The sequence below is a fragment of the Hirundo rustica genome, chromosome 5 (genome assembly GCF_015227805.2).
Source record: "Hirundo rustica isolate bHirRus1 chromosome 5, bHirRus1.pri.v3, whole genome shotgun sequence".
NCBI classification, from domain to species: domain Eukaryota; kingdom Metazoa; phylum Chordata; class Aves; order Passeriformes; family Hirundinidae; genus Hirundo; species Hirundo rustica.
In genome coordinates, this window is record NC_053454.1 from 11,431,185 (window position 1) to 11,456,793 (window position 25,609).

At 39.2% G+C, this 25,609-nt stretch overlaps 1 protein-coding gene across 8 annotated transcripts in view; it reads left to right on the forward strand.

The window, feature by feature from the left end:
• Positions 1–25,609, forward strand: part of PPP2R2C (protein phosphatase 2 regulatory subunit Bgamma) — a 204,495-nt gene that overhangs the window by 133,378 nt on the left and 45,508 nt on the right. For all 8 annotated transcript variants that reach the window (XM_040063879.2, XM_040063881.1, XM_040063880.2 and 5 more), the window contains 4 exons: positions 14,259–14,356; positions 14,958–15,123; positions 19,362–19,474; positions 21,660–21,837. In XM_040063879.2, coding sequence (XP_039919813.1) covers positions 14,259–14,356; positions 14,958–15,123; positions 19,362–19,474; positions 21,660–21,837 — 555 coding nt within the window. The remainder of the gene's footprint in view (positions 1–14,258; positions 14,357–14,957; positions 15,124–19,361; positions 19,475–21,659; positions 21,838–25,609) is intronic.

A 25,609-nucleotide genomic window follows, 5' to 3' on the forward strand; every position in this document is an offset into this window, starting at 1 on the left:
TCAAATTCTGTCTCTCCTTTTAAAGCAAATTTCCACATACTAGTTCAAATCCCTTAGATAAAGAATATACTCATTTACAAAGATTGTAATTGATTTTTTGGCCCTGTTTTTAATACTTTGCACTGTAAATGACATCCCGGTGGAGAATAATCATCATACAGATGTTTGAAAGCTCCTTCCTGCAGAGTATGCTAATTGAAGTCTATAAAGTGTCATCGGGCTGTGCATTGTTTCTAATTAGTACAAGGCAGTTTTTCTTAGCTTTGTATAGTTTTGCTGGCCTCTTTCCTTCATTATTTTACCAGCTGGATAGTAAATCTTGTCAGTTACTGAGAAAAAAAAAAAATCCAGAGTTGGAAATTTTTCTGTGTGGTTCATAGCGTCCTCCTTTCCTTTACCAAGAAAGGAAATAGATTATTGTATGGTTTGATTCTGACTTTCTGAAGCTATCAATATGCTTTTAGCTTCAGCAGTCCAGCTACTACTCTGACAGCTTTTGAAAGACTCTTCATCTCACATCATCGGGAGAAACATTAGTGCAACAATGAATTTCTTTTCTCATAATAGGGCCTTTGATAATGATTGTCATCTGTCTAGTTTCTGAAAATGGAATATTTTAGTGACTGCTTGATGGTTGGGTGTTTATTGCAGACAGTTTCCTAGGGTATATACAATCAGCAGTGTGATGGAAATGGGCAGATAAAGGGGTCTCTTTTATTGAAAGGAGCTCAAAATTATGTGCAAAATTACTGGAAAGGGCAGCTTTCCTCCCTGTTTCAGCTTCCCTGTGTGAGTGTACCTGGGTACAGGTCAGATTCTGCAGTTCTTTTAGGGAGTGTTGGATTGCGGTTTTAAAACTCTGGTAAGTACTTCCCTCTGGTGTGTTACTTTAGCCTCAAGTAGTGTCCCTCATTTGTCAAAAAATGTCAGAAAAACATTTCCTCATGTTTTTCTGTAAGTTTTTTTTGCCTTAAGTAATCTAGCAGTTCATAGGACTTAAAAAGAGATGTATAGAATTTTCAGGCCTTGGCTGCTTTCTTCAGGCCTCCATTCTAAGCATGGAAGAATGAAATAATAGCTAGTTCCCTTCATAAGACTCTGAGGCAGGGCCTTTTAAGGTAAAATTTATATTTTTCCCTTTCATGCAGTGAACACAGTTTCTGAATATTCAGGAAACACATTCAGAATTTGGTGTGATGCATTATTTGAGCAATTTCCTACTGATTTCAGTTGAAGTTCACTCTCATCACGTAAGTTCACACTTTGATTGAAGACTGAGGAGGTTCAAGAGCACTCTCATGAACAGCTAACATACAGTAATTTGTAGTATAATTTGTGAAATAATTAAAACAGCGTACACTCCTTAAGTTGGAAGGGATCCACAATGACCATGTAGTCACGCCTTTGACAGTGTTGTTAAGGGCATTGCCTCTTAAACGCTGACAGGCTTGGGGCATCTACCACCTCTCTGGGAAGCTTGTTCTGATATCTGCACACCCTCTCAGTCAAGAAGTTTTACCTGTTGTCCAGTCTGAGCCTGCCCAGATGCATCTTTGATCCATTTCCATATGGCCTATCACAGGATGCCAGGGAGAAGAGATCAGCACTTCCCACTCCACTTCTCAGGAAGCTGCAGACAGCAACGAGGTCACCCTTCAGCCTCCTTTTCTCCAAACTAGAGGAGTCCTCAGTCACTCCACAGGATATTCCTTCCAGCCCTTTCACCAGCTTTGTTACCCTCCCCTGGATGCATTCGGAGACCTGACATTTTGACTTTAGGAATTCCATCCCATTCATCATAGCACAATGCTCCAATCTATCTAGATCCCCCTGCAAGGCTGATTACAGAAATCCTTCTTATTGTTTGTGGAAAATGTACTTAATCCCTACAATCTACTCAATATGGTACTGCTTTACAGTGGACTCTCCCGTTAGTGCAGAGCATGTGTAGAGGCAAACCTCTTTCTCCAAAGGATTAGTTGCTAATTATGCAAGTGCATAGGAGGTTATTAAACTAAAAAAATGAGGGATTTGATTGGAGGTGATATTCCTAGAAAAGTACAGTGATGTAAGGAAGTACAAAGAGGAGTTTTCGTTACTTATAAATATTGCATCACAAAGGGACAGCAAAGTAAAATAAAAACGTTGTAGAGAGCCAACTCCTTCCGGGGTTAGGAAATGGTGCCAAGGGTCTGCAGCTGTCTGCTGCAGCGTGAAGCCTGGTGGCAGCTCCACGCTGGTGCAGGCACGGGTAGACAATGCCTGTCTCCACTCAACCAGTCTTTGGCAAATTTTCCAGCATCTGCTCTGTGGTTCTGACTTGGATAATAGTACTTTTCCCTTATCACGGTCCTTTGAACAACTAACCAGTGTGTTTCTCCTGTGTTTTGCCTTGGAGAAACCTGTCAACACCTGTTCTCTTCATTCTGTATTTAATGGATGTGTCAACATTGCTTAATGGAGGATGGTGAAAAGGTCTGTTTTGTTGTTAGCTCTGAACAGGGCGGTGAGTCCTGATGGCAGTGATGTCTCGGGCACAGCGTCGTGCCGTTGTTACAATGGCTCTGGTGCCTGTTCAGACAGTTCAAGCTCAGATATTCCTCTGCAGTGTTCCTCATGCAAACAAAAATTCAGAAGCACCTCGACTACATATCCATAATTTATAATTATAGTGGGATTAAAATAGACTTGAGGCTTCAGTTGGCCTCGTGTCTCAGAACTGCTGTATTGCAGCAAAGGCTGCTCTGCCTTGAGAGCACAGCAATAATTACTGGGGACTGCGTTTTAACAACCAACGATGATTGCAAGGCTCAGCTTCAAGGATATTGAGGGAGTTTGGAAGCCTTGCACTTCTGTCAAGGGCTTAGGTGTGTAAATGTTACCTGTGTGAGCTGCAAATTAGCAGTTCTCAAGCAATATGGCTTCAGAAGGCATGGCCTTGGGGAAGGAGCCTGCAGATTTGTGAGCCACCGCCATTTGCTTTGAAGCTCCCCTGATTTGGGGAGCCTCCTAAGGAAATTCCTCTACGCCTGTGTTTGTACAGGAGACAGAAATCTGATTAGTGATGTTTGTTTTTCCAGATGATTTTGGTTTTGACTTTTCAGTTTTAGCAATAAGGTGAAAAAATAAATTTTGCATTTAACCTTTTAATGAAGGACTGATTTTGCTGAGTGGTAAAACAGGTTTGAAGCTTCGAAGTCTCTGTTCCATAGCTGTAAACACAGTGGGAATGGTCTGATTTCCCACTTGCAATACTGCATTATTAGACTGGAAAGAGCTTTTAGGGCTATTTTACATAGTGACTGGGTTCCCCGCATGCTGCTACATTCAGAAGTTAAAAAAAACCCAAACAACCAGAAACTGCCTGACCAGCAAGTCGTTCCTGTTTTAGACATTATCCATAGCATCTGTAATATTTGCTGCTCTAGTCCTGTTACGTAATTGATGTCCATTGGGAATATCCCAAAACAGGAATGTTTATTTCCTGAGGCTGTTCACAGTGTTTGAAGTTTCTTTATCAGACACAGACTGGGGAAAGGTGCATTGATTTTTAGTGTCTTCTGCTCTTTAAGTAATTTTTTTTTAATGAGTAATTATAGAAATACAATGCATTTAAACTTGAGGGCAAATTTAACATTTGGTTTTCACACTGAAGGTGCCTGGAATTCAATGTTTCAGGGCCAAGAGTTCATCTATTTCCTGACATAATAGGGTGATTTAGCATGCTTTTAATTTTAGGCACATGAGCATTCCCATCTTTCCTCACATTTATTCAGTTTGATACATACATATATATATATATGTAGATAGGGAAAAGGTAAAGACTTTGGCCTTTTATGAACTGAATCTTACAAAATGAACTTTTAGATCAATGTAAAGTTGTGTAAGGCTTTTTTACTATCATTTTCACATGAATATCAAACCTTAAAGCAGTAGAGTGATAGTAAAGCTGATACAGTTATCCTGTTCCTTTTAGACAAGCTTGGAGGCAGACTTTGGTGTTCTGTCAGTAACAACAATCCATATGAACACCTAGAAATCTGATTTTTATTTCCTTGGGATTATCATGTAAACTTACTGAGGAGATCTTGATGCAAACAAGAGCTACTTACATGATCTTTGAACTTGGCTTCAGTTTGCACACTTCAACCAGCCATACAACCTGAATAACTCTGAGAGGTCACAAACACTGATTTCAAGGGATGCTTAGAATGGAGCTAATATATTATGGTATGTATGATCTTCATCAAAGAAGCATTAAGCATTCCCAGAAGTCCCAGAGTTATATGATCTTGTGACAGACCCAGAGGCAAATTCAGAGTTGTCAGCTGAATTGCCTTTGGAGCCTGCCAAGCAAACAGATGCTAATGTTAGCTGAGTGTCTACATGGCTTGGCATGGAGCTCCCATGACAGGCAGCAAGCCCTGTGTGTGACCTTAGCTTGCTGGTCCACTGCTGGGAATCACAGAGGAGATGTCTAGTGATGTGTGTGTTGGGGCTGTCTGTTGCTCATGGCATTTGAATGTAGTTTATTTGGATGCTGTAGTCAGAATCTCTGATGAGAAGATTTAAACATTGCTATCCACCTTCTTGGGTTACGACTGAGAAAAGCAAACACAGTTTGTTTTCCTTGTGCCAATTCTACAGGCTCCAGAGCCCCCTGTATGCTGAGAAACCCCAGCCTCTGCCAGATGCAGTAGGAAATCTTAATATAACATAATCTAGCACAGAGTGTGGGTGTTACTGTGTGTTATTGTGCCACACTGATCCCTAAGAGCTGCACTCACCAAGTACATCTGCCTGGGCAAACTGGATGTCTGGGAGCCCTGGGACCAGCTGGCACAGAGAGGCCCACGCCCCTGAGGGTGACATTCTGCAGCTTCCAAACCATGGTGGCCGTGTGTGTGCTGCCTGTTGGGAAGTGGCCCTGCCTTGTGGCCTCTGAGCCATGCCACGCTGGTGTTTGGGGGAGAGCAATTTATTACAGCCAAAAGCCTCCCAAGGTTCTCTTGCTATCAGTTTAACAGTGTGAATCATAGCACTGCAAAACCCAGGAACATCCTGGAACTCTTCATTTGCTAGCAGATAGGGCTGTTATGTCTCTGCCTCCCTTGTCATCACTCTGTGCTTAAAGACTCTGGCTCTAGTCCAGCTTCTAGCTCCAGCCTTTCATGGTTTTTAAGATTATATGCCCCTCACTTCACCCAAAAGCTTGCTCACAGGGCTTTTTCACCCTGGATACATGCTGTTGGGAGGCTTTGTTTGTTGGGACTCCATCAGTATATTCATTTAACAGCATGCATACTCATTTGAGCTGAATATAGGAACATTTAAGTCTCTAGACAAGTGATTAAGGGTTTTATTAAATAGAAAGGTTTTGCTAAGCCACAGCATGGATTATCTGTCCCTTAGTATGTGTATAATCAAAACTGGTTCTCTGATCTTGGATAAAAACTGGAGGATCTGTTTCATTTTTTTCTTTTGTGTAAAATGGGAATGCTGACATTTCTTTGCTAACTTCCTTGGGTTGCTGTGGAGTTTAATGCCCAGAAAGTGCTTTGAACATGAGAATTGCTGTGACAGAATTGCTGAGAGCTTTCCTTCTGGAATTTAATTGCTCAGTTAAGGAGGGGAGGGAAGACAAGTTCAGAGCCAGTTGGCAGTGAAATTCTATTGAAGATTGTATGTAATATATGGAAATAACATTCATATTGAATCTGGTTATTGAGAATTACTTTTTAAATTTTGGATGATTTTTCATTAGTCTTTGATATATTTAAAATTAATTATTCTCCTTCAAAAGTCTAGCTATGGGTGGGATTTTTTTTTTGTCCTTGTTTTAGAATAGGCTTTTAACAAAACTTGATGTTTTCTTGTTGTAGATCATTGCAATTATTATGCACAAGCATAATCATTTCTGACAATAAAAGTAAAATTAGTGTATATTAGTAATTTGTGCGCTTTCCGTATTTGGCTTGCATTTGCTCCGAAATGAGGGGCGAGGTTCAAGGTCTTTCTGTGCTCTCCATAAACCCGGTTGCCTAGCATTTTTAACACTTTGGCAGCACCATTTCTAATCTGTCTGTAGCTGGCAGCCAGGCTGTGCAGCTCCTCGGTGGGAAGTAACATGGAGCTGAGCAGCAGCCCCCAGCTCAGGCAGGCTTCCTTCTCTGGGTACCAGTTTGAACCCCTCTCTGGACATTGCAAATGCGTGATGTGATGCCCGTGGCAATGCTTTCTCTTTTGTCCTTCAGCGTGGGTTGGTGAGAGGAGTGGACTGGCACATTTTCTAAATATGCGCATGTTTATCAAGCAGAGTGTTTCAAGCCTGTTACTGAGTCCTTTGCTTAGATGAGGGTCTCATCTGTCGGCAAAGAAAGAAAGAAAGATCTGGCTGCGATTTTGTTTTTCCTTCCCCCCCGCCCCCCGGAAATCTCAGAAGAGTAAATGACTAGCATGTGTTACACAGTGTAAGCTGTGAAGAAGATTTGAGGGAATGTGAAATTTAGAAGCTTTCTGTGCATATCTTTATGCTAAAATAGATATTGATCTGCAGTGTTTTCTGAATTTTAAGCTTTGCTTGTAAGAATAGACGCAAGCAGAGTTACCAAATGGCTTCGATTTACTGAGAAAAGCTTTCTAGCCTTTTTTTTCCGTCTTGTTCAGGCTGAGCAGGATGGAGGGATCAGTGTTCCCCTGTTTGGCCATCCCCAGGGGCCGAGGTGCCTGCTGGAGCACCCCTGCATTGCCTGTTAGTGCTCAGAGGGGCTGCAGCGGTGCAACGCCTGCCGCTGCTGGGGGGGCCTGAATAGCTATTATTAAAAGGAATCGTGGGAAGCTTTATATCAGTCCACTGTGTGCTTCAGATTAAGAAGGCACAAAGTGGTGCACCTGGTGACTTCAGCAAGGATAATATTAAAAATGTTAATTAGTCATTCTGCCTTTGCAACCTTGCTGGTCTAAGCGGGTCACCTTGAACATGAAGACAATGAAGTGCATGAAAACGGTAGCCAAATTTTTGAGAAATGTGTCCCAATTTTCAGCTATGCTACATCTGACAAATGTTCCTTGACCTTATTTACTGCGTAAGTGGTGGAAAACTTTGCATTTACCTCAGTGGGCAGAAGGTCAAGTCTCTTGGGCCTCTTTTCCTGGTGGCCTTTACTCTACAGGTGGGAGATGGGTGCCAGAACCTCTGAAATAAGGGCTTTGAGCTTTTGAATGAGGAATACATATGTGGGAGGGTCAGTTTACAAAACACTGAATCTCAGTGACTTGTAGTCAGCATAAAGTGTTGTTTTAGCACAAAACACTGAACCCAGATAATCTATTTTACATATTTGTCCTGTAAGCAGTTCTTTTCTACATTGACTGTGCTCTAATACTTGATTTTTCTAATTTGAGAAATACAGCTAGAAATTAGCATGTGATTGAAAAGCTGTTGAAAAAAAAAATTCCAGTCTCTTAAAATAAACACATACAAAAATAGTGGAGGAATAACCCAACTCTATTAAATCTCCAGGCTAAAAAGTGTTCATAAGCACTTGTAGAGGAGCTAAAGACTTTGGGTTTGTTTTTTTTACATTCTCTTTCAAGTGAATTTTCTCTTTGAGTGAACATTGAACATACGTTCAGATATTCTGCATGGGGAGGTGTTTTCCGTGGTCCCTGAGGATAGGGATGCATGGACTTGTGGAACTCAGCAGTCTCATAATGCTCTCATGGTCACCTAAGCCTGGTGCAGGCCACCAAGGTGTTCATGTGTAGCATTTCTAAAATCCAAAAGTTGGAGATTAAAGATGAAGAAAAGTGAAATATTAGAACAGTGCTTGCCAGGATTTGAAGTAAGAAAAGTTTGTTGCTTCCATTCTTTGGGGCTTTTTAAACTTTTATTTACTGTCATCCTTAGCTGAAGTGGTCATGTTTCAAGGAGCCTTTCAAGACCTGTTCAGCATTCAACTGTGTGGTTTTGGATTTCGTGTCAGGAAGAGATTGTACTCTGGAAAAAAGGTGATATTTAGCCTGAGAAACCTTGTTCTTATAATACAAGATTAAATGAGGCTGTTTGGCTTTTGCCTTTGATGTGTTTGCCTGTATTAGCAAAGAAGCTAGGCAAGGTGGCAGTTAACAAAATAACTACCTGAAGTGCAGTGGACACCCATCTCTGGATTTGAATTGATCACCTTGTTTCAGTGATCCCTGAAGGTTTTCCACTGTTAGCAGCATCTGTGTTCAAAGTTTGCCTTGGCCAAAATCAGCTTCCTGTTGTGTTTTGCATCTAACATGGAACAAACATTTGCCACTTTTCAGCACAAACTCATCAGACTTTAAAGCCATAATAAAGATGAAAAAAAAGTGAAATTAAAGATTTGCCAGGATGACAAATAATCCTAGGGGCGAAGGAGCAGATAGATCCTTCTTTTCAAGTGATTTCCTTTCTGTTGTAGCATTTCCTTGTACACTTTCATGCTTTCTTAAGCTCTCATATGTGTGTGTAGTTTCTCAGGTGCACTCTTTTGCACCCTTCCTCATACTCTTTTTAACATTTGCACGCTCTCTCCTTCTCTTGCCATCTCATGCATCCTTGTGCTCTCCTTTTTCTTATTTTCCTCATCTGGCCATCCAGCTTGTGCTCATAACCTGTTGTTTTGATGCCTTGGAGAGGCGATCAGGCAGTTTGTGTGTCGGTCAAGGAACTGATCCTGTATCTTGTGATGTGTTTTAGGGGTTACAATGGTAGTGCTGGGTTGATGGTTAGACTTGATGATCTTAAAAGTCTCTTCGAGCCCTGGTGATAGTGATTCTATGATGCTCTGTCTTGTCTGCCCAAGAGTGGAATTGGCTTTCTGGAGTGTTGGTTATGGGTGTTAAGTATCTGACGCCCTCAAGGTGGATGGTGTGAAATGGGAGAGTTTGCATTGTGCTTGCTTGAATTTTGAGGATGTCCTGGTACCCTGCAATCCCTGGATCCAAGATGGTGAATAATGCTGCTGTGGCCCACAGTGAACACACTTTACAGACACTGCTACTTCAAGCAGGAAATTTTTCGCTCGTCAATGATCTCTCTGCCAGCTATTTCAGAAAAGAAGGCCTTCATACATTTGAGGTTTTGCATACTTTATTTCCTAGCTGTTCAAGGAAACCTTTGAAACTTCAGCTTTTAAGAACGTAGCAGGCTTTTTCTTTCCATCTATTTTTTTCTTTCCCTACTTTTTGTTTCTTTTTAGTCTAGACTAAATTCCGACAGCACAGCTCTTTGTATTGGCCTTCCCTTCATTTGAGATACTGTAATACTGCTCCTCTTTTATTTGCCATTTGTCCTTTTGTTTTATGGGTCTCTTTGTTGCAAGCTTCTTTGTTGTTTCTTCCAGATTATGCTCCTCGGGGACTTCTGTATCACTATGACTGAACATTGCTTGCAGCCATGCCAGATTGTGCTGTGATCTTATTGGATTTCACAAACCGGGGTTAGGCCAGGTCAGAACTTGGTTGAAATAACGTAGACTACAAGCTTGCCTGCTAGCCACTGGGAACACACACACAGAGCCCTGCCCCAGATGTTGATTCAGTGAGCGCAGGCTGGCAGTGTTGCCGTGCTGACTGCGGTGGGTGTGATACTAATGAGAAGTTGTGACCTGTTCTGGCGGTTGCATTTCACAGCTTTTTTTGGAGAAGAGCACTGATGTTAATTCCAGTGTTCTGGCCCATTCCAAATCCTTTAATTCTCTATCAGGATTACACTGGAATTCAGTTGAAGATTATATTCTCTGATCTTCTTTTCCCTGTACTGTTGCATGATGATTGCCCTCGAAACTTGCTGTGCTGTTCAAAAAGCTGCATTTGTGTGCTGGACAAAATAATTACAGAATTTTCTTTGCTTCCTTGATCTTCTGAAGAAACAAAAACAAAAACACCCCACAAAACAAACAACCACAACAAAAACCTGCCAGAAAAAAAAAAAAACCAAACAAAAACAAACCAACAAAAAACCCCAACCAACATTAACAACAAAAACCCCACGGTCTTCAGATTAAAGGTTCCAGAAAGGTAGAATTTTTTTAGTAAAAATAACACATGAAAATTACAGTTGAGCTTTTCTTAGCATTCCTTGAAGTTTCTGACCAAAAGACTGTATGAGGATGTGTAAGTATGTTCACACTTAGCTTCACTGAGTGCATATGAGGTGGAAAATCACAAGCTCTCACGCTTGAGTGCTGCAGAATGATAGGAAGATTGAATATATAGATAAGGCTTTTCTAATTTATTGTAGAGGTATTCAGAGCTGTTGATGTACTGTATGGTTTTTAATAGCTTATTCCTTTAAATAAAGCTGTGAGAGATTAGAAGGTGAACACAGAAAAGTGTGTAATGGTGTGAAATACAGACCAACCTTTGTTTCATCCCTGCCCTCATCCTGAGGGAGGGCAGCTGGAGGGTTCATTTGCCTGCATCCATGCTGGAACAATACTCGTGAAATTGTGGAAAGAACAGTACAATCAGCTTGATTTACCTTGATGTGCCCAGATGTACAGTGATGGACCTAGATCTCACAAAACCTGAATATATCTAGCTAGGCAGCAGCCATTATCAGCATGGCCATTAAGAACATTTAAGGAGTGTAAATTGTGAATCTGCAGAGAAATTAGTGAGGTATGAAAGGGCAGGGGTGACAAGGAGTCAGTAAATTAAGTACTTCACAGGCTGGATCAGGAAAAACTTGTCAGTTTAAGCTGTAAAGTAGTGTGATATGTTTCTGTGTAGAGTAGTGTGGTATCTTTCTGTGAATATGTAATGTAGGTCTTGGGATTCAATTCTGTAATGCATGTTACATACTAGGATAATTTGCAGTGGCTGAATGTGGACCAGATAATCAGATGTTTATGCCCCTGGAGTATTTTCCTCTTTTGAAAGTTTTGGGTCTGCTTTTCTCAGTCAGCATCTGTATATTGAGGGAAAATATTGAATATCTTGACTTTTAAATCTAAGTTTATATACATGTCTGCCTAGACAAAATGCAAAATTTAAAATTAGAGTAGGAAGATTAATGTTCTATAAAAGATGGGATTTACAGTTTGATTGTAAGCATTTGGCATTGAGGTTACCCATAATTATTCTTAATAGGTAAATTATCTCTGTCTCTGATAATCCTAATTGTCAGTGCAAAGCTTGGCACTGCCAGCAGAGATATGGAAGGTGTAGTGGAGGAGAAGGCTGGAAGAAGTCTTTCATCTCTGCCATCCCTTGCCAAGGGCTTACTGTACATGCAAATTCATCAGCTTTTCTATTGTGGTGCATTTATATATCCTGGAGAGGCTGAAATCTGGGAATTAATTGCTCTGTGCACTCAGGGGGGCACTCTGCAGTGGGAGAATCTGTAGGATTGGGACAGTAGTGGCTGATGTTGCTACAGCATTAATAAATACATGGGGAAATGTCCTGCAGAAGAGTATGAAGAGCTTTGTTGATTGATTCTGTCCTTCCCTCCTCTGTTTTAGGAAGAGCCAGCCTGGCTAACCCTTTGTAAGGAGACAGCATGACTGATGTTCACCTGCTGAACAGATTTGCTGGATATGTTTGAGGGGATGGTGGGGTGGTGCTGTCTGCACAGGGGACAGATAGCTGTTGTTTTCAGCTGTTATTTACAGGATCAATAAAACTGATTTTCCAATTCAAGGATAATTTTTACCAACAAGCTACATAGCCAATAAGGTCATAATATTGGATCTTCTCTTTCTCAGAACAAGTTAATTTAAAAATGATAGGTAGTTTCCAAGTCAGGATTAGTTTTTCTAATAAAAAGGAGAGACGTATCTGAAAGAAACACCTTGGGAGGGGGTGAGAATTTTGTCTCAGAACAATATTGTTGCACACTGTCCACAGTCTTTTTCTTTGAACAATAATCATTTAACTGTGCATGTTATTTTAATGACAAATGCAATAGGAAAATGCAGAGCTGTTTTATTACAATCCTAGTTCAGTTATTATTGAATGCTGTGCAAATACTGCTGTGGACTTTACTGAGCAATGACAGATGCGCTCTGTAAAGTGCAATATGTTTTATGACTGTCACCGTAGAGAAGAATATTTTGTGGTGTTGTGGAATTATTCCAGGCCAATAGCAGGTGTATTCACACATATATATCCAAATGCCATTCATTCCTTTTGCAGTCACTTTGTCTTATTCATTTGTGACCTGTTGAGCAATTCTCGTGTACGTGGCTCATACACACACATACACAGATTTTAATACTGTGTTTCTCCCTCTGCATTTGCCCTTCTTGCTCATAGCACACTTAAGGCGCAGTTTAGAAGAAGTTTCAATGTGAGGCTTCTGCAGTCGTGCCTGTGTGATTGGGGTGAGATACAGCTTTGAATGAGTAAAATCATGCAGCTATCATTTTATAAGCAGGTGACCACACCTACTCTCGGTATGAATTCTGCAGGGTAAGGAAAAACTAGCCAAGAAGTGTTCTTCCATTGAAAGTAGTCTGAATGAATTTTACGTGCCATAAAATTGATTAGATTTCTAGATTTTGGGGAAAAAAATATTTTTGACATCAAACTCAACCTATTGCAAACCCCAGAGCATTATGAAACATAACCAAAATCTCTGTCCTTTTCCTATACTTTGGTCATTCTCAGGCTTTTGTAGTTATTACCTATGAAATACGTAGTCTGTGGAAGTCCACATAAGAATCAAATGCCATTACTTTTGAGAAGCTTTGGGTTCAGACCCAAAATACTCTTAAGTCTTCATGTGCTATTTTTCTCAAAGTCTACACATCCATTTATGATTCCCCTTTCCTCCTTTATATATGGAGTAGTGGAGGAAAAAAATGGAGAAATGTTGGTTTGACTTAGAAGAATTTGATGGTGAAGATTTGTTTAAAAAATGAAAAGTTATTTTTCTTAACTCTGATTGGAGCAAAGTTTTCCTGTTTTAGATGGTAAATAGTTTATAATGTTTGAGTAAGAATCTGGCTTTTGGATGGCTGTGTTGCTGATGAGAGCTACTGGCAACAGAAGCTTTCTAACACCAAACTGCTAGTTTATTAAAAGAATAATAGGAACAGATGTTTTCAATTCATAAAATGTATCAAGTAAATGGTACATCCACTTGTTATTTCAATTCCTTTGAATTTCTGTGAACTCATTTGGATCTAGGTTTTCAAAAGAGCTTAGCCCACTGTCACTTCATTGTTCTCACTATAAACTGATGGATGATGAACGTGTTTGGAAACTGCAGCTTTTTATGCCTAAAGGGGAGCTCGTAACTACTGACGCTTCTAAAATCTGGCCCATGTTTCTGATGAGTGAATACTCATCATTATAGAGGATTCATACATGCAGTCTCTGAGTAATACCCTGCATTTGCCTGTGATTGTATATATGATGGTCTCTTAATTTACTATTGCACTAGGCATTTTAATTCAAATTATGCTAATAGTGTAGGATTAACTGCAGATTATGATTCTAGCATGTACTATCATTCAAACAGAAGAACCAGTTCTTTAGCTTCTAGAGCCTCCTTCTCCCTCTCATCCTGATGTGTAGTAATTTGTGCTCAAGACTGGCCTCAGGTTTTAATGAGGTTTCTTGTTTAAACTGATGAATTTGCTTAGGGAGAGGCGGTTGTTGAAAATCAGAAAAAGAGAGACTGAGTTTCTTTTTGTTTTCTGATGACACATTTTTACAGTGCTGAAACGATTTTCTGCAAACAGTGATTAGAATGGGCTCTTGCCAGCCCTGCACAGTGAACAGTTCTGGTTTTGCCTTCATTCCTCAGTGGTAGGACAGGCTGCACATACTTTTTTGCACTCTTGGCTCAAATACATATTTGAGAAATCTAGTGCTAGAGGGTAGTGTTAAAATCACTAGAAAGGTCATAGAATAAATAATAAATGCAAGAGAACTGGTGTTCACATTGGTCCTTGCTAGAGCATATAGCAGGAGACCAGTTTTGTTCTTTGCCAGTACTGGAAAAAAGCTTTATAGCCACCCAAGATGGCTATTCTTGAAGCATAACCTCTCCAGAGAGCTTCTCCTCCTCCAAACTGCAGATGTGCTGGAAACACAAATTTGCCTCTTTAGTGTTTGCACTTGTTTCATTAGAGTGTAATGGCATGCAGCCTGTTTGCATTAGTGTACTCCTTCAAACCCCTCATTTGTTTTACTTTTTGTGGAGTGCCTGATATTTCTAGTGACTTTGTGTTGTAGCAGCAATCTAAAATCTGCCTTTTTTCTCTTTCTTCCTCCAGCTGATATTATTTCTACAGTTGAGTTCAACCACACTGGAGAACTGCTGGCTACTGGTGACAAAGGGGGTCGAGTTGTTATATTCCAAAGGGAACCTGAGGTATGTGGGTTATCAGTGCAATCCTTAATAGCTTGATAAAACCTGGCTTAATTTTTAATACTTTATTTGAATTGAATTAACAAACTTGTTTATAATCTCAAGATTCAGTAAACCAGTGTCACCTGTTTAGAGGAGAGGGCAAAAAGGGTAAGGATTTTTTATTCATAAGTTCGCTGTCCCAAATAAAAATACTTCAAAAGCTCCAAAATTCCTATATAAGAAAAAAAGGTGAGTTGTTGTTTTTTTTTTTTTCTTCTGCCTTGTTTTAATAGCTTTTGTCTGATGACAGAACCCTATTCCACTTAAAACAATACCTTCACTTACCTTTATGTCCCACTTGTAAATTCCATCCATTTGCAGTGTATTTTTTAGAAGTCTTTCCTGAATAGCTGACATTTCTTTAAAAATTCTAATATTAAAGTGTTTCAATACTCACAGGAAATTTTATTCTTGCTGAAACAAATCTGTCAATAACATGTTTTAAATGAGAAATTAAATTATCAATATTTTTATATTTATAAGGCTGCTTATACACCTTTCCTAAGACATGAAGATGTATTGCTGTCACAAACAATGTTTCTGTTGTTCTTATTCTCCATAGAGTAAAAATGAGCCTTACAATCAGGGGGAGTACAATGTTTACAGCACTTTCCAGAGCCATGAACCTGAATTTGATTATTTGAAGAGCTTGGAGATAGAAGAAAAAATAAACAAGATCAAGTGGTTACCACAGCAAAATGCAGCTCACTCACTACTATCAACAAATGGTGAGATTGCTGAGAATATGCAGGACATATCAGTATTTGCAGTATTTGCTCTATGTGTTTTAGTGTTGATGGTATATATTTGCTCATTTTAACCTACTGTTTTAATAATTTCCTCTTTCAGAGTTTCCCAAAACTGTCATACTGCCTCTGATATCTGTTGTTTGTATATTTTGTTCATGGAATCATGAAATTTTTCCGATTGATTATTCATAGACATTTAAAGAGCTGTCCAATTTTTTAGTAGTATGCAGTGCTAATCTCAAACAGATCTTATGAAAAAGGCATCCCCTTGCTCAGAAGCTTGGTTTTCATGGGAAAGCTAGAATTTTTTCTGCTGTATTTGTCATAACTTTTATTATTTGTAGATGTGTAAATTAAGGTAGGTGAGAGAGATTAATTTATTTTTCTTTTTATTCCTTCTCATCAGTATAGTTTATTTAAGTTTTAAAAAGGTACACAGATCTTGAAAAGACAGGAGGAACAATTCTGGGATATTGATACTGACTCATATTTCTAACATGGCTAAGGCCTTTTGATGAAAGAAGGCAGTATTATTACCAAGAGGGCATATTCAGATATGAAATACGGGGGAAAATCTGAATGTAACCTAACATGCACAGGTGTCATTTAGGCAGAATTTAGATACCCATAAACGTTATTATTGTAGATGATGCCTGAGACAAAATACCCGGGTTAAAATTTTAGATCCAATGGTAATCAGAAAAGAACTTCTTTTGTTCTGTAAGTTTGACTGTAATTGGAAGTTGCTGATAAAAAATAGGGTAATCTCTAAAATAGGGAACTGACATGATCACAAAGTGATTGCTTTGTATTAAAATATACAGCATTAAATAATGTTTACATTAATTCAAAGTAGATGGTAATTTTTTAGTATCTTGTTGTTTGTTTTACTTAAAGTTGCCTTTGACTTTTTGGGGGCACTGTTACTTATTAGAAATGAAACATACCTGTTACAGACAGCTGATTTATGCTAATTTAATGATTAATCACCTTATGAAGTTTGGGAGTTTATTTCTACTCTTCTCCCTTGGTCAAAATACCCCTTCTTCAGATAACTAAGAACAGCTACTTCCGAGCATGTGATCCAAAAGATTATTGAAAGTAAACCTCTACCTTTTCATTTTTAAGTTTGTTTTTAGAAACACAGAGGAATACAGCCAAGTCCTCAGATTTTTCAGCTTTTACAGTTACAGATAATAGACCATTACGTGAGTTTTCTGGTTCATAGTATCATGAGAGGGGAGAAAGGAAGAAATAATAAGTCCTAGTGCTGCTGTAGTTAATCCAGTTTCAACCAACAGTGAGCAAGTCTAGGACCTGGAAAAATACTTTGGCTTCTCTTTCTCCCCCTTAATTTTGGAGCATCTCAGCACACCTCTAAATGGTGAGGAAAACCGAAATGGTTCCACTGGCACAAGCTTTGGATTTTGGCTTTGAATTGCAAAACATTTGCATGTGCCAAGGAGGATTCCTAGCTTCCTGGCACAGCAGGGTTGAAGTCTCAAGATTCACCTCCTGGCATATTCATAAAGATGGTTTTAACTTCGGGGTACAGACAGCCCACATTGAATTATTCACTGTCTCACAGATTACCTGGAAGAAGCCTTTGACAATGTATATCAATTCCATGCCTATAAAAAAGGATAATAATAAGTTTCCTAACTTGAAGGCACCACCTGTCACACATGCTCAAATTGGACAGATTGTAGAAATATCTTGAATACTGTTTTTTGTTTACTAAATTCCAAGCCTGCTATTTTAATGCAATTTTTTATATTTTGTCCTCTGGTAATTTAGGATCTAATGCATGTTTTTCTGCAGAAAAATGAGAACTGTGAAGCAGCATTCTTTCCACGTGTTCAGGTGGACAGTGGCCACTGAATGTGCTGGGAGGAGCCTCCTGCTGTTCAGGAACATGAGAGGAGAGTCGGTCTCAATCTGACTCTCAATACGTGAGACTTGGCAGGTCTGCACCTGCCCAAATCTGTTCCTGTCGTTCTAAGGAGGACTTTTGTCTGAAGTTGTTTCTGCACAGGTCACCTTTCTCAGAGGTGATCTTGGTTCCTTTCCAGTTCATGTTATCAACAAGTTATCAGCTAAGCTTTGATTGTGGCATCTTAATTAATGGAGGCAGAAGGAAATCACCAAGGCTTTCAAATCCCACTGTGGATTTACGGCGTTTGCAGTTAGCAAATTTATAGTTTGCCCTGTAAAATGTGCAAACTGGTTTTGTAGTATAATAATAACTTATTATGATTCATTGGTATCTTCTGTACCAGAATATATTTGGGCCACTCTCAGTGTGAGCTGCATAAAGTAGAACAGAATTTGGCCCATACAGATTCTTCCCTCTGAGGATTTCAGACCACTTACCAGACATTAATTAATTTTAACTTCGAAATACCCTTGAAACTGAATGCTTAACCTCACAGAGATGTTTCTATTTTTTCTATATTTTGCAAAATATAAGCATACTTAAAACTTCTAAGGAGTATTTAAAGTCCAGATGTGGATAAAGGAGAAGAAAACTAATACATTATAACCTTACCCGCTAACAAAACAGTTTTCACTCAGGAAAGAGGTAGATTGATTAATAACAATGGAAAATTGTATTTTTTGCTTATAATTCATCTTACAATTGCTGTATTTATAATTTTTTTACTAGATCAGCAGGAGTGCACTATTTACATGTAATAAAGTATCCAAGGGCATGACATGACCTATGTGTATTTTTAGTAATTTATTAACATGATATACAATATAAATGAAATTTATTGAATATTTAAAAGGAGATTTTTACTTACAGATTGAATGTTAACAATTGAACTAACCTTTTGTTCTGTAGATTGACTGTAATTGTATTGTGATTTTTTTTTTTTTTTGCTTGTATATTAGCATATCAATATCATTAAGAGGTGCATAATAGTAAAAAAAATGAGTAATGGAAGAATTGATTTTTAAACAAAGTTCAAATTTAAAAGTTACTATAGAAATGTAGATCAATTCATGTTTTTTGTACAGCCTTTCTTTAAAGTGTTTTTTACTAGCATTTCAAAGTAGTATTTGGAGCAGTCACGCTGGGAAAATTACTATGCTCAGCTATGTACTTAGGGAAAGAAAGGTAAAGGAAGAAAGTGGGATGAAATCAGAAGCGATGCAGAAACTGAGGTTAATAAATCTGTGCTGGCAGCTGAAGGGCAGAAGCTTTGGAAAGACTTTTGCTCCTGCATAAGCAGATGAGCAAAACAACCATTAGAATTTCAGGGACGGATTTTTTGCAGAAGAGTTGGCATTGACTTTTCAGTCTAGGAAGTGTTAGTTTGGCAGGTTAGGAGCACAACCACAGTTGGAGTGGACAATCAGCGTTAGGAAATCTGGAGCTTCAGCTTGTACAAAAACCCCTCAAAGACAAATGCAGTGTGAAATGTTTAAAACGTGTTTGTTGTTTTCAGAGGCTCTTTGCTAACTGAAAGACATCTTTAGTCTCTCATCATGTGCTTCACCCTTCATGAGAAAGGAAGAGTCTAGATTTTATTCCATTCCTTGCAAGATTAATATATTTTTCTCCTTACTTATCTCTCTTGCCATCACAACACATTTCTCAATTTGATTGGCGTTTTTCCTTTTTCCTCAGTTGTTTCTCAACTGCTTTCCATTAGGAGGGAGAAATGCCATGTTTTTTATGCAGCCTTTCATTTGCAGGAGCTCCTGATACTACACCAATGCACACTGCCCATTCCCACAGTGGGCCAGGAAGGGGTCATTGGTCTGGCTGTGTACTCCATGCTGTTCTTGTGCTGTTTATAAGTAACCTAGCAAAGTGGCATTAATGCCAAACTGGTGTTAATATTGAGGTTATTTCCTTGCCAAGTCAAATTGTTAAACTGAGCTTCAGCAGTGATCATCGAGTAGTTTGGGTTTGTTCCACCTGCAAACTGCCAGGTTGGAGACATGAGCAGCATGTGCTCTCCATGCTCCACACAGTCTGTGAGCTGCCAGGAGCTCCTGGCTCGGTGTGAAGATCTGGGATGTGCTTTATGAGTATTTTGTCTGTTGGCAATGTTTTCTGGATGTGCAGAATGAAGTGACCCAGACTTTTTCAGCACAGGACTTGTCTAAACCAAGGTATAAAAACTTTTTTAAGATACATGTTGTGAAAGGTGAGTAATTGCATTTAGAATTCCTAAGCTGACAGTTGCTTGTCTTTTCTTTTAAAGATAAAACAATCAAATTGTGGAAAATTACTGAAAGAGATAAGAGACCAGAGGGGTACAACTTAAAAGATGAAGAAGGAAAGCTTAAAGATCTTTCTACAGTAACATCACTGCAGGTAAGCTGTCCATGTCCAAAATTCTGTTGTTTCTGTATGAAAAAGGTACTGCAGTCAGTAAAAGATTTAAATATGTACCTAATGCTAAACATTTCTGTGGTCATTCTAACTGAAGCTTTAGCTGCCACTTACTTTCAAGTCACAAATGCTTTAAGATATACTGACAAAAATAAGTATTTTTGAGAGTTCATGTTGGCTCTATTTTTCCTGATAAAATTTTCTTACTGTACTTAATGTGCTTTCATAAAAGGTTCTTTAACCTCTTATGCTAGAAACATTTTACTTGTAATTAATTCTGAACAGGTTCTTGCCACATGCAGAGCAACTGTGTTAAAGACAGTACACCAAATTTCAGTTTCGTCTTTTTTTTTCAGTTTTATAAAAGAGTTATTTCAAGAGTGGGATTTAAGTCTGTGCTCTGGTAAACCTGAGATGCTGTGTTGCTGAAAACATGCAGTCATGAAACTTATATAAGCATATGTGATCATAGAATTTTTTAGTTTGGAAAAGACCATTAAGATCATCAAGTTCAACCATGAATCCAGCACTGCCATATTCAATAAATCATGTACCCAGGTGCCACTTTAAATCTTTTAAATACCTACAGGTATGCTGACTCAACCACTTCCCTGGGCAGCCCTTTCCAGTGGTTGGCAAAAATTTCGGTGAATGAATCTTTCCTAATATCCAATTCTAATACAATAACCAATTTAATCCAATTATAATATAATAACCTTCCCAGTGCAAGTTAAAGCCATTTCCTTTTCTCCTGCCACTTGTTCGTTGGAGAGGAGACCCATCATCCACATGTTAATGACTTTTTTGGCTGAATTCACTCCAGGTGTTTTGGCAAAGGAAGTGGCTAAAGGTTAGAACTGGAAGGCTGTGGTGTATAAACACTAGTATGTCTTTATTAGTGAAAACAAAACAAGCCAGTATTGTCTCTTGGGAGAAAAAGCTTCCAAAGGGTAAATATGACTACATTAATGGAATATTTATCTATTCTGTATGATTAGGCAAACAATAGTAATCCAGATGTCTTATAGTCTGAGAATTCTCTGAGAATTCAGCATCTCTTGAAGGGAAGAGGAGGGACAGGCCCTGATCTCTTCTCTGGGGTGACCATGACGGGACCCCAGGGAATGGCCTGAAGTTGTGTCAGGGGGGTTTAGGCTGGATATTAGTCCTTCACCCAGAGGGTGATTGGGCACTGGAACAGGCTCTCCAGGGAAGTGCTCACAGCACCAAGCCTGGCAGAGTTTCAAGAAACGTTTGGACACTGCTCTCAGGCATATGGTGTGACTTTTGGTGATGGTGCTCTTCAGGGTGGGAGTTGAGCTCTGTGATCTTTTTGGGTCCCTTCCAACTTGACATATTCTGTGATTCTGTAATTCAAAGGCTGAGTTTTGTTCCTTTAGTAGAAAATGAAACTCAAATGTTTAATTACTCTGTGTTCTTCTTTAAACTACCTTGTGGATTGATGTATGATAGTGATGTATGATAGTTTCTGATGCACGTTCAACAACATCAAATAGTCCCAGTCATGGACCACAACTTTACAGTGTTTTATGCTTTATTGATGGGGAATAAATTGACTGTCTACTCAAAGCATGACTTTGAAGTGACACACAGGGAAATAATGAGGGCACACTGATGAGTGATAATCTGTGATACTGGCTTTTCAGGGGTATGTACAGTATGTCATGTTGGCTTTGTTTTGCAGGCCTTTATTATGTTTCTCTGAGACTACAGCCTTTTCACCACTTGAGTTTTTTGAAAGAGAAATGTCAAGTAGCAAAACAAATACAGTGAAGTATTTACAGCTAATGGCAAACCCTTTAGCAAAAGCAAAATACAAGTGCTTCACTGCTTGCCAGAGCCTCCCACACATGTGGGACAGTAGCTCGTGCACTGGGACTGACCTGTTCTGTGGCAGCTGACAGTCCCTCCCCACAGACCAGGCTTTCCATCATTTTGCCTCCCTCTTGTCTCTTCTTGGCAAGGAGGGCCTTGCCCAGCAGTTAATCCATGGGGAAGTTCAGCTTGTGTCTGCTGTCAAGAAGTTTTATAACATCGCAGTCTTTGAATGCTTTCTCTCTATTGGAATTTTCATCGTCATAGCAAAACAGTTTTTCAAGTCTTACTCTCCTTCTGGTTTGTGTTTTGTTCTTTTTTTTCTTGGCAGGTGCCTGTATTGAAACCCATGGATTTGATGGTAGAAGTCACTCCCAGGAGAATCTTTGCTAATGGTCACACCTATCATGTCAACTCAATATCCGTCAACAGTGACTGTGAGACGTACATGTCAGCGGATGATCTCAGGATTAACCTCTGGCATTTAGCTATCACAGATAGGAGCTTCAGTATCCTTTATTGTGATTCCTTGCTCAGTGTTCACATTATTAGTAGGGCTTAAGAGAGCTATTTTAAAATATTTTTCTGTGGGTTTTAAAATATACCTTTGCTTACCAGAATCCCTGCAGTATTTGTAACAGAAAATGCTGAGATATTGTAAAAGACAGCTGAGAGATTGAAAAATCAGGGAATTTTATATGAAAAATAATGGTGTTGGTTAAAGACATTTAAAAAGGAAACATGCCAGCTGAATGGTAACCATCCAAGTGACTAGAATACTCTGTACTGTTATATCCTGTAGACATCTCATGCTGAGAGACTGCACCTTGTTTTGCTGCACGGTCAGTCCTTACCCTGCCCCTGTCCCCCATTCCCCATCATCCCGCTTCCCAGAACCCTAATTCCTGAGATGAGTACAGTTTGGGGGTGAGGCTCAGCTGTTTTGGGTGAGTTGTGTCTGTGATTAATGCAGGCATTGATGTTTCAAGTGCTGGTGTTAACATGAAAACTCGATTGTGGAGTCATTCTGGCCATCTGTGAGGCTGCCCCTTGAACTACAACAGGGTGCCTTGGAGGGGGAGCAAAAGAGAATGTAGCCAAGAAAAGTGGTTCTCTGTGTTTTGCAGAACGTAAATAGACTGGTAAGAGAAACAGGTTATGGAGCCAGGTCAGAATGTTGTGCTCCTATGGTGATTGCTTTTTGGGTGTATCAAAAGGAGTTAGAAGAATATGTCTCTGTGGGTTTATAGGAGGGACTATTAGATGTCAAAGGGAAGTTGTCCTGTTGGGGTAGGTTTCCTCGGAGAAGGCACCAATGAGGTGGAGTGTTCTCCCTGTCTCTGGTGATTGTATTTCTTCCTTTGTGGGCCAGGTCATCTTTGAAACTTAAACCATATTTTGCTAATGTCACAGGAAACAATGATCTTTAAATTGAACACCTAATGTCCTTAAAGAATTACCTTTGCAGGGTCAAGTGGCAGGTGCCCTTACCCTGGGGATTGTAGTGAATATCCTCAATTTGTTTCCAAACTCATACTGTTTTTCTGTCCTTCACCTGTGTAGATTAAGCAAGCTTAAAGGGGGCTCTCTTTAATATGACTGTTTATTTAGGAACAGTTTATATGTGGTACTTCAAAGTGCAGCTATGTCTGCTTTGATATCCAAGCAACTGTAGTTCCATTCTTTAGTAAGACAGCTCAAGATTACTTGGCAGCACGCCTATTTGGAGTAGCAGTGTGGCTCTGACAGTGTCCTCCTCACAGCAGCTTCACCCTCCAGACTTCTTTCTGTCCTGGACACTTTTACCTGTGACTCTACTGTGTGTTCTCCTCTACTGTCTGTCCTCTTCTAAGGCAGAGCAGTGGGTCAGACCAAGCACAGCAATCCCTGTACACCTGTGTATGATCGTCAGATCACATTCCAGAATGCTCGTGCAAAGTAAGGCTTTGCCTTCGGCAATTCCTATTACTGTGTTAAAGTGATTTCATAATCCATGGATTGCCAAGACAGATACTCCTGAAAAGTTTCAAAAACCAAGTAAGTATTTGTTATTAAAGTTCATGAGGACAACACAAATTTTTAGTGTCATTTGCCACACTAAGTGCTTTCTGACAGAAATATCAGCCGTAAATGAATAGCTGTTGTGGAGTCTGTTTCAAGTATTAGCCCACTCCTGTGGTTGAGTATTTACTGATAAAATGTGTTTGGAGGTTTCAGATTGATTCATTGATTTAGCTCTTAAAACATGATAAAGTTTATAATGACACACTCATTTTCTGAGTGTGTTCTAAGAATGGTGATGAGAATGAAATTAGGAGTGGTTTTTTTGAGTTTTAGGATAGGAAACTTTTCCTGTGTCTGAGACAGTGTCTTTGGGATACTTGGATTTCTGTCTTGGATTGGGATACAGATATTGCTTCTTCTTTTACACTGGAATGAAAATCTGAGGACTGTCATGAGAGAGTTCAGGCAGTGGTAGGAGATGACACTAGGTAATGGGATGATCAATTCTAGAGGCAAAATGTTCCTGCTAAGGAGCCCATGGTGGCAGCAGGTTGGCTTTTGTGGCTGGATACCTGTGTGTGTTCAGGAGAGCAGGCTGAGTTAAAGAGGCTATACTACTACTGTTTCAGACTATATATGCTGTGCCCATCTGTACTCAGTTGTCAAAACCAGGTCATCAGGAAGATTACTTTTACCTAATTCTTTGATAAACAGAAATTTAGACCTGGGTATTCTAAGTGAAGGTGAGATTGTTGCAGAATATTGCTCACATTGGGGAATTAACTGGGAGGCCATGATAACTGAAAGAAGGGGATGAGTAAGTTAAACTTGCATCAGTCTCCTGACAGGTATCTTTCCATCCATATAGAGCCCTGTACATCTTGTAAAATTGCAGGGATGTGTTTTTCCCTGGGTAAAAATACCTGTCCCTGAAACTGCATTTCTGTCCCACAGAAAAACAACTTACATAAAAATTTCCTGGAAGCAGATGAGTTTTTGGTAAAATCAGTGGGTGTGCCAGTTGCAATTAAGACTAGACATATTAAGGTGAAAAAATTCTGCCAAGCAAACAGTTTAAATTATAAATGAATGTTGCTAGGCTTGGTGCCTTCTGTAACACATTTATGGGGATAGGCAGGAAGAGGCTGGGGCTGTTTTAAAAATGCTTGTTTCACATCTTTTTACTGAATGCAAAAGGGAAATTAGGCATCTTGCTGTTTTACATTCAAGGCTTGATCCCTTGAAATGCATGTTTAAAACAATAAATAGAAAACATTTTGGTTTGAAGTGGATTTTGTTAATGAGAGATCTGGCAGGGATGAGTATGTGTCTTTCTATTTTCCCTCAGAGGCAGCACTGCTACATATAATGACCTACAATCTGTTTACCCAAGAGTCTGGTTGTGACAATGACACAAACAACAAATACAGTGGTAGAGTTTCTGGACATTCACTTCATGTCTGAAGATCTTTACAAACTGCATAGGAAATGCTGGAGAAAGACTAAATCAGCAGCAGTGTGTTTAGGTATTTTACAAGTAAACTACTTTGCCCTGTGGAATTTAGTTTGAGAACAGTTTGGTTATAACCATCTTTTAGCAGTTTTACAAATCATTGATAATTTTTCATTTCTTTGAAAATACAGAGCAATGGAGGTCTTAAATTAATTTTCTTTCTGTAGGCTTTGGGAAAATATTTTAAATCAGCTTTGCAGAATTTGACCAGAATATTTACCTTAAGTAAAGCCTTGAGCAGAAAAAATGCAACTTTTAAAATAAATAAATAGTGCTTTTCTGGTTTGCTTTTGTATTAATATAAGCACTGACTAGGGTGAAAAGCAGACAAGTGAGTTTATGCTATGCCTATGTAAATTTTAATGAAGAGTATGCAGGACTTCTTTACATTGCTTCTCACTTGCAAGCAGATCTGATCTCCTCTGGGCAGGAGGAGGCAAGGGAGAGGTGGAGGTGAGAGAAAAGGAAGGGGGAAGGTTAGTCTGGTAAATAATTGCACATACTGGGTTTTTCAGTTTAAGGTTTAATGTGTTTGGTTGTGTTATGGAGAGTGAGAATCGGTGACCTTAATTAAGGATGATATTCTGCACTGGAAAAGAAGTAAGGTAAGGGTTGCTGTATTTGTTAATGTTTGGTCTGAAATGGTTTAGCAGTGTTGCCCATAGCTTAAGCATTTAGATAGCCATCTTGGGTGAAGTGAATGAGCAAAAAAGGACTGCCAGGAGCATGCTGATAAGGCTTACTTGCCATTAGCAGCAATCTTT